The sequence below is a fragment of the Bufo gargarizans genome, chromosome 1 (genome assembly GCF_014858855.1).
Source record: "Bufo gargarizans isolate SCDJY-AF-19 chromosome 1, ASM1485885v1, whole genome shotgun sequence".
Lineage (NCBI taxonomy): Eukaryota > Metazoa > Chordata > Amphibia > Anura > Bufonidae > Bufo > Bufo gargarizans.
Genome location: NC_058080.1, coordinates 160,800,484 through 160,813,540, shown reverse-complemented (window position 1 = coordinate 160,813,540; position 13,057 = coordinate 160,800,484). Strand labels below are relative to the sequence as shown.

General features: G+C 44.1%; 1 protein-coding gene across 1 annotated transcript in view; it reads left to right on the top strand.

Moving 5' to 3' along the window:
- TMA16 (translation machinery associated 16 homolog) overlaps positions 1 to 13,057 on the top strand; it is a 66,195-nt gene that overhangs the window by 40,908 nt on the left and 12,230 nt on the right. Inside the window, exon 5 of the mRNA XM_044299900.1 lies at positions 2,534 to 2,682. Within this exon, the coding sequence (XP_044155835.1) occupies positions 2,534 to 2,682 (149 nt within the window). The remainder of the gene's footprint in view (positions 1 to 2,533; positions 2,683 to 13,057) is intronic.

Sequence of the window (13,057 nt, the reverse complement as noted above, 5' to 3'; positions counted from 1 at the left end):
GAGTGGCAGTTCTGGCATGTTCCTGCTGCTCCATTAATTTCTATGGGAGAATTGGAGACTGCCAAGTACAAAGCTTGTTATTTCCAGAACTTCCATACGGATGACTGGGGGGGGCAGTGCACATGTCTGACCCGCTGCTCCATTCATTACTCACAACCAGGATACTGGCTGCCGTGTTATTTTAATTGATCAGAAGACCAAGTGTAAGTCCAAAATTGTCATATACAGTATAACTAGGCATAACACAGTGGCCCACCTTTTTAATTCAGTTTACACCTGATTTTGGTAGAAATTGCCTAGGTTTAGATCACGTCTGAACCTTCTGTCAGACATAAACTTCTGGAGTATACTTTCAATGGAACGCGTAATATTCCCGTGTTGCCATACAATGGGATATGTCAGCGTTTGACCACAATGTTAGAATTTTTATTTTATTTTTGCAATGGCCCACTGTATGGGAAGCACAGCCTGGTGCTTCTCCCTATACAGTTAAAAGAGCGCAAGAGTAAAAGGTTAGCAATGGGTGAGTTGGGGGTCTATGCCTATATTTGGGGAATGCATTGGGAGCTTTTATGGTGCAAACACCAAATATATCCATAACCAGAAAAGGAGATCTTTAAAAAGTTTCACCTGAAACTTCTTCTCAATAAAAACCCAACAAACCTGCACAATGTATCCAAATGCATGAGATGAATTAATAGATGTGGGACTTTTAATACATTCTGCATTCTCCAATTTTGCTTTCAATGTAGTATTACATAGTGCCTATTCAAATCAATATGGAGCCATCTAATACAGAGCTGGGCCAAGTTTGGGCTTATAGAGGAGGGATCACACTCTGTGGTGTCTGTATATCTTGATAGGGTGTATGCACAAATGTTGTTTTAAAGGGAGTCTGTCACCAGGACATTTACTGGTAAACCAGGCACAATACCTTGTAGGGAATGTAATGACACTTTTTACTTAGTAATATGTTGGTTGCTTCATTTCGGAGAAACAGTACTTTTAACCCATATGGAAATGACGAGTTAAGTGCACTGAGGGCAGGCCCATGCCATTCTGTGCACCCTTGTTTCTCCCACTTTCTCTGCAAGCAAAACAGAACAAAGCTAGCACATCCTGTAAAATAAAGTAAATATGCGGCTGAATATACTAAATCAAAATGCAGTAGCGCTATAGTATATATAAGTTTATGCCATATTACCTATATAAAATAAATATGAGGTACTTAGCAAATATATTTTGATAAAAATAATTTGTGGCCATTAGCATGGCAAGGTGAACTTTTTCTGGATGGGAATTTAATCATCACCTTGCCATGATGGATGGGCGCAAAATATTTTGATCAAAATATATTTGATAAGTACATTGGCAAGTATTTGTTTTATATAGTGAAAATAGCATTGTTTGCTTTTACTCCTCCTCCTTTCTCTCTCAGCCCCTCCCTCTCTTTCTTGATTGACAGGGCCAGACAGAAATACATCCATTAAATGGGTTGTCCAAGTTGTAGAAAAAAATAACACTGCAAACCTGATGGTCAGGAATCTGTACATTACGCACATACCTAGTACTGCTCTGGCCCCTTTGTTTACATGCAGTTGCAGAACCGTGGGGGGTGTAACAACATTCTATGACCTTCTCATGACAATATGTCAGCTAAAACTGCCCTTCTCCTCCCCCTGTCTTGGTTCTCTTTGCAGAATGGCTTCCATTACTTATTCACACGGTCAGTCTTGCTGCTCTTAGCTGACACAGGTTGATCTCATGCTGCAGCGCTTCCCATTAGTTACCGACCTGACATTTTTTCTTCTGTTTGCTCTCCTGGCCAGCTATTTCACCTGTTACAGTCCAGTAAACTATGTCCCCCACCCTGTTAGAACTCACTGGAATTCCTCTTCTGCTTATTGGGTTATTAAAGTTAATGCCAATCCATTCCACATACTGCCTCCAGTAACGTGCAGTGGGCATGGCGTCTCACTCTAACAGGCTCCACCCACTTGGCGGACCTCAGTACTGATGTTCAGTGCACATGATTGACCCATACACACTGACAGCTGGCAAGCGCTGTTCATTCAGTCTCAGCTAATGATGGATCGCACATGTGTGTTCCCGCAGATCAGACAACTAAGCCTGCAGACATCGGTAGTGAGCACCCGTGCACAGGGGCGTGGCCTGTCCCTGCAACAAGCACAGCCCACAGATCAGACTTCAGCTGCGTCCATCATAGTGGGCAAAGAAGCTGATGTCACAGGTCATGTGATGGTCGATGAACTATGAGAAAGAGACCACTGTAGAAGAAGTTAATCAATTGAAAATCCATTACTTTCATTTAGATACAAACATGCAAAGAATAACTTGGATGGCTCCTTTAATGTAGACTGAGCCCAGGTTATAGAGTCCTTGGGAAGCTTGTTCCGATTCTGCTGTGATAAACAATAAAATGCACTGAAACGCTTTTTGCTGATAACATAGTTATACCTGCTCAGATGATAGATATTATGGTCATCTTAGTAATTTTCTCTGCATTTTTCAGCTATTTACATCGCTTCGATAGTGAACTGGAACAAATTGAATTGCATAACAGCATCAAAGGTAGACAAGCCAGACAGCATGGCTCCCGGGAGACCGTCATTAAACAGACCATAGAGCGCGAAAGAAGACTGTACGACGGATATGGGATGGGTAATACTTTAGCTTCATTCTTTTGATTTATTTCTGTTTTTCCTTCCTTGGTAGAGCCATTATGTGTTACTGCAGTGTTGTATTGTTTATGGTTCAGTAGCTTGAACACATGCAGTTTCTAAATGTTTTCTCTTCTTATCCTACAAAACCATCAAAAGCTACATAAGAGTTGGAAACTGCAAGTGAGAATTCACATCTCCACTTCTTTATGGCACATTGCAGAATATATTAGACATCATTTTAGTCATCTCTGCAAGTAAAAAGGATAAATGCCAGCAGTTATTTATATGGTATCTTAACTGCTTAACGACCAGCTACACTATTGATGTTGTATGTTTTCTGCTGGAGGGTGAATAACTGCTGGAGTCTTGCTTTACAGTTGCAGCTGAACGATTTAGGTTTCCCAGGCCATATGTGCCTGTAGGCAAATATATGTGGGCCGTTTTACAGTAATTGGGATCCAGAGAGAAAAACCCATCAATGCCTTCTCTTAACTCCTCTTTTTCTCTGTATTCCATTCAGTTATAATTTTTTTTGTGATAAACCTTATATTGCATATCGTAATGATCTTTGTGTGTTAGGGTTGGCTTCACGACTGAACTGTTTTGCCCGAGTCCAGCTTGGGCACTGGGAAAAGTTCTTAACTGTTCTGGCAGAGCTGGGCTCGAGCAGAAAGTTGCGGGGGGAGGGCTGCTTTGGATGTTGCTTTCTCCTAGTAGCAGCTATTCACTGCATCCTAATTTCTAACAGTGATATCTTCCCCTGTACTGAACATATTGCACTCATTCTGGTATTGTCTGAAAGCTCGGAATGCCAGCTTTTGATCAATATCTCTAGCTGGTACTAAACCAGAAATATGGGCAGTTAAAGCAACTGCCTCACTCCCTTTCAGTCTGGAGGAGAATGAGGGGGCAGCTGCAGAGCTGACAGGCTGCAGGAGGAGAGAAAAAAACAGTAAAAATATATAGAAATGTTACATCATCATCATAGTGACCCAGATAATAAAATTATATTTCTTTTACCACACGGTGAATGGCAGAAATTCCACAAAATAATGTAAAAATTGCAGTTGTTTTATCTCTCCCCCTAAAAATAAAATAATAAAATGTATTAAATACACTATATATACACCCCAAAATGAAAAAAACCTACAACTTATCCCGCAAAATAAATAAAAAAACATTTAGAAGAAAAAATTTAAATTATGACTGCTAGAACACAAAGTGGGAAAATATTATTGGTCCTTATGGCTAAAATTTATGATGTCACTAAGGGGTCAAAAATGCAAGTGGTTCCCCTGAGTTGTGCAGCAACAAGATTTACTGCAGACACAGATTAAAAATCTACAATAAAAAAAGTGACATTTTGGGGAGGGTTTTCCCAATTTTAACATGATTTTTATCCACCTTTTTGAACACCAGTTTACATATCGAATTAATGACTTAAAAAGAGAACAACATTTCAGATATATTGCATTACTTGTAGTGATCCTTATATTTCCCAGCTATCCTTTTTTGCCCAGTTTTATAGTGCTCATTTACCCTTCCCTTCTCTGTTTTTCCGGTGGCTCAGACCCACCAGTCTTCTCCTCTTGCCTAGCCGCCAGACTACCTTCCTGGTTCTTCACGATGGCTGTGGCCTGCTTCTAGCTAGCACTGCCTCTCCCTGCATGTAGTGGGTGCGCCCCCTCTCTCTGGCCAATCCGCGCACAGTGATCTTCCACAGCCAATGACTAGTCACCAAGGGATGCTTCCCTGTGGGAGGGTGCCTGAGCAATAGGTTCCAGTTCATCTGTTCTTGCAATGGTGTGAATCGTGTGCTGTTTACATGTATTTGCCCTTGTACAAACTTCTGCCTGTTTCCTGAATTTTAATCCTTTGGTGTCTGTCGTGACTTTTGCCTGATCTTCGTACTGACCATGAGCTGCCCATCTTGACTTGTCCCTGACTACGGTTTTGTCTTATTCCTTTAGGTTTCCAGACCAATGTCTCTTGACCCCTGTGGGTCAGCTGTGACTTGAACATAGAGTACTCCGAGACATAGTGGCCTGGTGTTTTTTCTACAGGAAAGTGCAGATCCCTGTATAGGATTTAAAGAGTGAATACCAGGGGAGCCACTTAGAAAATGTCCTTGGGAGTAGCCCCAAGCCAAATTTGCTCAAGTGAGAAAGTGGGTCCTCACCAGCTGCACAACACACAAGTTGCAGTATTGTTGTGATTTGCATTTTGTCACTTATAATTTTTACATCAGGCACTGTTCAGTAATCTAACAATTAAAAAAATTGCTCCTGCTTTGTATTGCTCTTGTAACACGGTATTACGATACTGGTAAACACTCCTGGAATCCAAAGCAGGAAGAGTGAGTAGAGCACAGTGAAGGACTTGACAGTAGATGTCCCCAGCAGAACTGCTGAAGTGTAGATGAGGTGAAGTACAAGTCTAACGAAGAGTAAGAACTAGGGCTGCACGATATATCGAAAAAATAATCGAATCGCGATAATCGGTGCGAAAATGCCGCGATTATATCTGAAGGGGCCATGCGCATATAACTGGCTTTGTGTGTAAAGTATTTTACTACTGTGTGAAACAAGCTCTCTCCTATTGATAAAATGGCCAGCCTCTGTACTCACTTTCACAATGAATGCAGTGCAGTGACTGAAGTCACTTAGTAACGCTCCTGCTTCTTGAAGTGGGAGGAGCGTTACTAAGTGACGTCAATCACGCCCCGACCGGCCAGCTCTCTGCCGCTCTCTGCAGTGCATTGCATTCATAGTGAAAGTGAGTACAGAGGCTGGCCATTTTATCAATAGGAGAGAGCTTGTTTCACACAGTAGTAAAATACTTTACACACAAAGCTAGTTATGTGCGCAGATTAGGACACATGAGGGGAAACATAGGGCCATGAGGGGGGACCAGCATAAGATGCTATATGTGTGTCTTATATGGCCCCCCTCATGGCCCTATGTGTCATAGCACACATCCCCCCATAACAGTGCCATCCACAGATCCACCCCATAACAGTGTCATCCACAGGTCCCCCATAAGTGTCCTCCACAGATCCCCCACATAACGGCGTCCTCCACAGATCCCCCACATAACGGCGTCCTCCACAGATCCCCCACATAACGGCGTCCTCCACAGATCCCCCACATAACAGCGTCCTCCACAGATCCCCCACATAACAGCGTCCTCCACAGATCCCCCACATAACAGCGTCCTCCACAGATCCCCCACATAACAGCGTCCTCCACAGATCCCCCACATAACAGCGTCCTCCACAGATCCCCCACATAACAGCGTCCTCCACAGATCCCCCACATAACAGCGTCCTCCACAGATCCCCCACATAACAGCGTCCTCCACAGATCCCCCACATAACAGCGTCCTCCACAGATCCCCCACATAACAGCGTCCTCCACAGATCCCCCACATAACAGCGTCCTCCACAGATCCCCCACATAACAGCGTCCTCCACAGATCCCCCACATAACAGCGTCCTCCACAGATCCCCCACATAACAGCGTCCTCCACAGATCCCCCACATAACAGCGTCCTCCACAGATCCCCCACATAACAGCGTCCTCCACAGATCCCCCACATAACAGCGTCCTCCACAGATCCCCCACATAACAGCGTCCTCCACAGATCCCCCACATAACAGCGTCCTCCACAGATCCCCCACATAACAGCGTCCTCCACAGATCCCCCACATAACAGCGTCCTCCACAGATCCCCCACATAACAGCGTCCTCCACAGATCCCCCACATAACAGCGTCCTCCACAGATCCCCCACATAACAGCGTCCTCCACAGATCCCCCACATAACAGCGTCCTCCACAGATCCCCCACATAACAGCGTCCTCCACAGATCCCCCACATAACAGCGTCCTCCACAGATCCCCCACATAACAGCGTCCTCCACAGATCCCCCACATAACAGCGTCCTCCACAGATCCCCCACATAACAGCGTCCTCCACAGATCCCCCACATAACAGCGTCCTCCACAGATCCCCCACATAACAGCGTCCTCCACAGATCCCCCACATAACAGCGTCCTCCACAGATCCCCCACATAACAGCGTCCTCCACAGATTCCCCATAACTATGTCATACCCAGCCGCGTCAGCGGCTCATATGGGAAAATCCAAGCAAATAGACCTCTAACACAATTCCCTTAAAATATTGCATTGCATACCGTTATCGCAATTTTTAGGGCCCTAATCGCAATCGCACAAAATTCCCATATCGTTCAGCCCTAGTACGAACTGACTGCCAATGATAGTTCTCTGGGGGCAGGAGACTGGAACAAGTCACAATACTCAGGCAATGGTTGGCTAATTCGTATGGACTGAAATAGGCCCAAACAGGGAACAAGATGGTTCCCATCCCACAAACAATGGCCATCTTGATAAAGGGCAAACCAGCAGACTCCAGTGGTAAGAAGTCAACAGCATTCTTCTAAGTGTAAAACAGCAGTCTCTAGTGTCATTTAGCAGATTCCTGATGCACCTATTGTAAAAATGTTGTGTGTATTTGCTACAGGGTGATCTCGGGAGTCTGTCACCAGGAAATTCACTGTTACAGCAAGCACAATGCCTTGTAGGTCTAGCTCAGCTGAATTTAATGAAATCTTTCACGTAGGGATCCATTGCTTCATTCTAGGGCGAAATTTTTTAATCAATATGCAAATGAGCAGTTAAGTGCACCAAGGGCAGTTTGAAGTCACTTTGTGCACTCTCACCCATCCTGCTTCCTCTGCCACACTCTCCCTCTGTAAATAGAAATAGAACTGCTCACCCTGAACTCCTGACACCTTTAAATTATTCACCGTGTACGGATGAATACAGGACTGGACACCCAACATTTTTGTTCCATGTTGGATCCAGATACCCAGCACTAGTAAAAATATAACATTTCATTATTTAATACATGGAAAATCACAAAGTAAAAAAATGTTACCGCTTACTTTTCCTGTGTGATCACACTTGGTCATAGCATAAAACACAATGACAAGCCATCTCCGTATATTCTGTGAGTCACAGCTGAGAGAGGGGGCATTGCACAAACCTATATGTGATACACCAATAGGCGATTTAGCAAAACGGCAAGATTAGACACATACAGTATCACACTATTTAGGCCCTTGGGGTGATGAGTGTCAAATGTCATTATCCAAAACGCCTCCCTTTTCAAATGGACTCTATTCCGATATCCTCCATGTTTGGCTCTGTTCATTTTCTTCAAAACTTTCACGTTTAAATAATCTGTGTTGTCTGCATCAACAAACCTGAACATGTGGCAGCTTAGTTGAGATGGAAATAACTTTGGCTGTTGCCATCAGTGAGAAATAGTCATACAAAGATCACGCGGTGATACACTACAAATGTCCTTTTTGTCTGCGTATTTGAAACTGCCAGGTTCACATTTTCCTATGGGCTATTCGGTATATGTAGTTCTAGAGAAAGAGATTTTGAAACACTTGACAAAAAGTTTTTGTATTGACCCCATCTTCTGTTAGAAACAATAACTCTCTTGGATTATTTGTAGGTTCACCATTAGGAGCATTGAGATCATTGAAACCGATTTTAGGACTTTGAAAAGTGTGTACGTCCATCAATCTGCACCTAACATACCAATAAGGCCATGCATAGCCGCTCTGATCAGTGTAGTGAATGGATCCCCGCTTTGAGAAGAGATTGCCAGTGTCCGTCCTCTTGTGTATCCATGTGTGGCCACATTTGCATATCGGGCGCCAGAACTAACAGAACACATAAGGACTCGGTAGAGTGGCACAATCTGAGGGAGGTACAGTTTTAAAAGTTTGAGGAGTGACAGATGCTCTGTAAGTGGGTTATCCGATAATTAATGTTCAAAGTCAGACATCATATAATACATGACAGTCTATTTCTAACAAAGCTAGAACCAGCCCTGTACCTCACATGGATCCAGAGATCTCCCCATTCATTGCTCTGCTAGATTTATATCAAGCTGACAGCTCAAGGGGAGTGTCTTTTCTGCTGCAGCTCGGTGGGCGTGTCTCAGCTCTCCCTATCACAGCTCAGGGGGCGTGTCTCAGCGCTCCCTATCACAGCTCAGGAGGCGTGTCCATGGCCCTTCTATCACAACTCGGGAAGCAGTTGAAGGATGAAAAACAAATGGCAGGTGGCGCTATACAGATACATTCTATTGAATAACTCAGTGGCTATGCAAAATTTTGCATTACATGCAATTGCAAAAGGATTCAGATCCAGGTGCTGTTTTGAAAACTATAGAATATTTTTTATGGGACAACCCCTTTAATCCCTTAAGGACTCAGCCCTATTTCACCTTAAAGGGGTTGTCCGAGTTATGAAAAAAAAAATATATAGCACTGAAAATCTGATATATAACTGAGCTAAGCAAGTTTTATGCAAAAAAATAATAATATTTTTCCTCATTTCCCTGGTTCTTTTCTGGCCCTTTGTTTACATGCAATAAAAACAATCTCTGCCCCTCCCCTGCTCTGCTAAGGGAGTGAATATAAGAGCTGCCCTGAGTGACATGTCTGCCTGCTGGGAGACTCTGCAGCATGTTGTATGTGTAGGGCTACATGTCCCACCTGTATAATGACACTGCTAATACACACAGGATCTTCCCCCTACCTTGTGCAATGCTCTCTCTAGTATATCAGCTCCAGTGCCCAGCATTGTCTCCTCACTGCCTGCAGAGCTGAAGGGGTTAAGAATCCTAGCAGAGAGTAGATGGCAGTGAAGGGGGAGGGGGGCGTGGTCAGCACAGTGACGTCTCGTTTACAGGCTTGTAAACTACCTTTATCAGAGCAGGGAGAGAAGCTGACATCACAGGTCATGTGACCCTCAGTGAAATCTGAGAAACCAGCCACTGGAGATAAAGTGAGTGAATTGGAAAGCTGTTATATTTGCTTAGTTAGGAACATAGAAAGAACAAAAAATAACTCTGATAACCCCTTTAAGGACTTGGCCATTTTTTGCAAATCTGACCAGTGTCACTTTATGTGCTGATAATTTTAAAACGCTTTTACTTACCCAGGCCGTTCTGAGATTGCTTTTTCGTCACATATTGTACTTCATGACACTGCTAAAATTGGGTCAAAAAAGTAAATTTTTTGGCATAAAAAAATACCAAATTTACCAAAAATGTTGAAAAAATTAGCAAATTTCAAAGTTTCAGTTTCTCTACTTCTGTAATACATAGTATTACCCCCAAAATTGTGATGACTTTACATTCCCCATATGTCTACTTCATGTTTGTATTCTTTTGGGAATGATATTTTATTTTTTGGGGATGTTACATAGCTTAGAAGTTTAGAAGCAAATTTTGAAATTTTCCAAATACCACTTTTTATGGACCAGTTCAGGTCTGAAGTCACTTTTTGAGGCTTATGTAATAGAAACCATCCAAAAATGACCCTATTTTAGAAACGACACCCCTCAAATTATTTAAAACTGATTTTACAAACTTTGTTAACCCTTTGGGTCTTTCACAAGACTTTATGGCAAATGGACATAAAATTTAAGAATTTAGATTTTTGTTAAAATTTTCCATTTTAACCAATTTTTTCCTGTAAAAAAGTAAGGGTTAACTGCCAAATAAAACTCAATATGGGTTGCCCTGATTCTGTAGTTTGCAAAAACACCCCATATGTGGTCCTAAACTACTGTTTGGCCAAATGGGAGGACATAGAAGGAGGGGAACGCCATATGGGTTTTGGAAGGCAGATTTTGCAGGACTGGTTTTGTTTATACAATGTCCCATTTCAAGCTCCCCGTTGCACCCCTAGAATAGAAATTCCAAAAAAATGACTCCATCTAAGAAAGTACACCCCTCAATGGTGTAAATAAACCAGTCCATCAAAATCTGCCTTCCAGAAGCCATATGGCGTTCTCTTCGTTCTATGCCCTGCCGTGTGGCTATATAGCCATTTATGACCACATATGGGGTGTTTCTGCAAACTACAGAATCAGGGCAATAAATATTTAGTTTTGTTTGGCTGTTAACCCTTGCTTTATTACCGGAAAAAAAGGATTCAAATGGAAATTTTGCCCAAAAATGGGTGTTTTGGCACCATTTTTATTTTATATTTTTAACGCTGTTCTTTCAGGGGGTTACATGTTATTTTTATAGAGAATATTTTTACGGACGCGGCCATGCCCAATATTTATGGCTCTCAGACTTTGGAGACACTAAGCATGCATCCTCAAACTCCGGCCCTCCAGATGTTGTAAAACTACAATTCCCACCATGCCCTGCTGATGACTGTAGGTTGTCTGGGCATGCTGGGAGTTATAGTTTTACAACATCTGGAGGGCTGCAGTTTGAGGATGCCTGCACTAGAACTAATATTTTTTGGGGAAAAAAATGGTTCTGTGTATCCAAAGTCTGAGAGACATAGTTTTTTATGTTCTCTAGGGCAGTGGTCCCCAACCTTTTTTGCACCAAGGACCGGATTCATGCAAGACAATATTCCCATGGACCGGGCGGGGGGGCGGCTGACTGATTCACGCGCATAACAAAACACAAGGTGCATATTAAAATATATAACACTATATAAACTGACTATGGTCTCTGCTGCACTGGTCTCTGCTGCACTGTACCATATTTTTCGCCCTATAAGATGCACCTAGGTTTTAGAGGAGAACAATAAGAAAAAAATATTTTTCATTACACCTCAGGTCAGACCAGCAATCAGACCCCCAATGTTAATCAGACCTCAGATCAACCCCCAAACCTTTAGCCATCTATCAGCCCCCCAATGTTAGCTATCTATCAGCCCCCCAATGTCAGCCATAAGCCCCCCCCAATGTCAGCCATAAGCCCCCCCCAATGTCAGCCATAAGCCCCCCCCAATGTCAGCCATAAGCCCCCCCAATGTCAGCCATAAGCCCCCCCAATGTCAGCCATAAGCCCCCCCAATGTCAGCCATAAGCCCCCCCAATTTCAGCCATAAGACCCCCAAGTCAGCCATATGCCTGCCCCTCATGCCTGCCATATGTCTGCCCCTCATGTCTGCCATTTATGTCAGCCATATGTCCCCCAGGTCAGCCATCAGCCCCTAGTGCAAATAAAAAAAAATTAAAAAAACACTTACCTCTCCTGCTACTGGTCACCATCGCGATCCTCTTCATTCTGCTGTTGCCTGGCTGTGTATAGCGGCGCACAGTGTGAGGTCACAGAGCGACCTCACGCTGTGCGCAGCCCTGCACAGCCGATAGCTGAGCCGTGGACCAGGAAGTGGTGAGTACTGATCCTTCACCGCTTCCTGGTCCTTCTGTACTAATGAAGCACTTCCATAATGGAAGCGCTTCATTAGTACAGAGTTAAAGACTGCCCTGATCACCGCGGCCCGGCAAACCATCTTCCAGGGCCCGGTCCAGGGCCGTGGCCCAGCGGTTGGAGACCGCTGCTCTAGGGGACTGTTGGGGATTATACAAATTTAGTACGCCATGGAAGTGTGATACTCCCTGAAGCAATCGATAACGCAGAGGTCCGGATGATCGGGGCAAGTGTCACATTGAGTTGTGGTGTCCTTCCGTATCCCCCTCTTATGACACACTCTGCATCTTTTTTGGGTTCGTCCCTTCTTTCCAGTATGGGGGACCACACCTGGAAAATGTTGGCCAGGGACGATCCGGGCGCCTCCAATTCCCAAGGTACTCCGGCCTGCTCTTTCCCTGTCTGAAAAAATCAGGTCCCTGAGGACTGCGTCATAGAACTGGAGGAATGTCCCTGTGCTGCCAGCGCTTCGGGATAGTACAAAAGAGTTGTACAAGGCAACCTGTACCAAGTAGACCGCAACTTTTTTGTACCATGCCCAGGTTTTGCGCATGGCATTATATGGCTTGAGGACTTGATCAGAGAGATCAACTCCTCCCATATACCGATTGTAGTCGACGATACAATTGGGCTTGAGGACCGTTGCCGCGGTACCTTGCACAGAGACGGGGGTGGTGCTGTTACTGTGGATTGTGGACAGCATAAGGACATCCCTCTTGTCCTTATACCTGACCAGCAACAGGTTTCCACTGGTAAGGGCACGGGTCTCACCCCTGGGGAGAGGGACCTGGAGGAGGTGGGCAGGGAGGCCGCGCTGATTTTTCCACACGGTCCCACAAGCGAACGTGGATCTGGTGGCAAGGGACTGGAACAAGGGAATACTAGTATAAAAGTTATCCACATACAAGTGGTAACCCTTATCTAGCATTGGGTACATTAGGTCCCACACGAGTTTCCCGCTAACACCCAGCACCGCCGCAATCGCATTTTAAACCCATGACGTACCGGTACGTCATGGGTCCTTAAGGACTTGGCAAACATGCCGTACCGGTATGTCATGCGTCCCTGAGGGGTTAAATATTA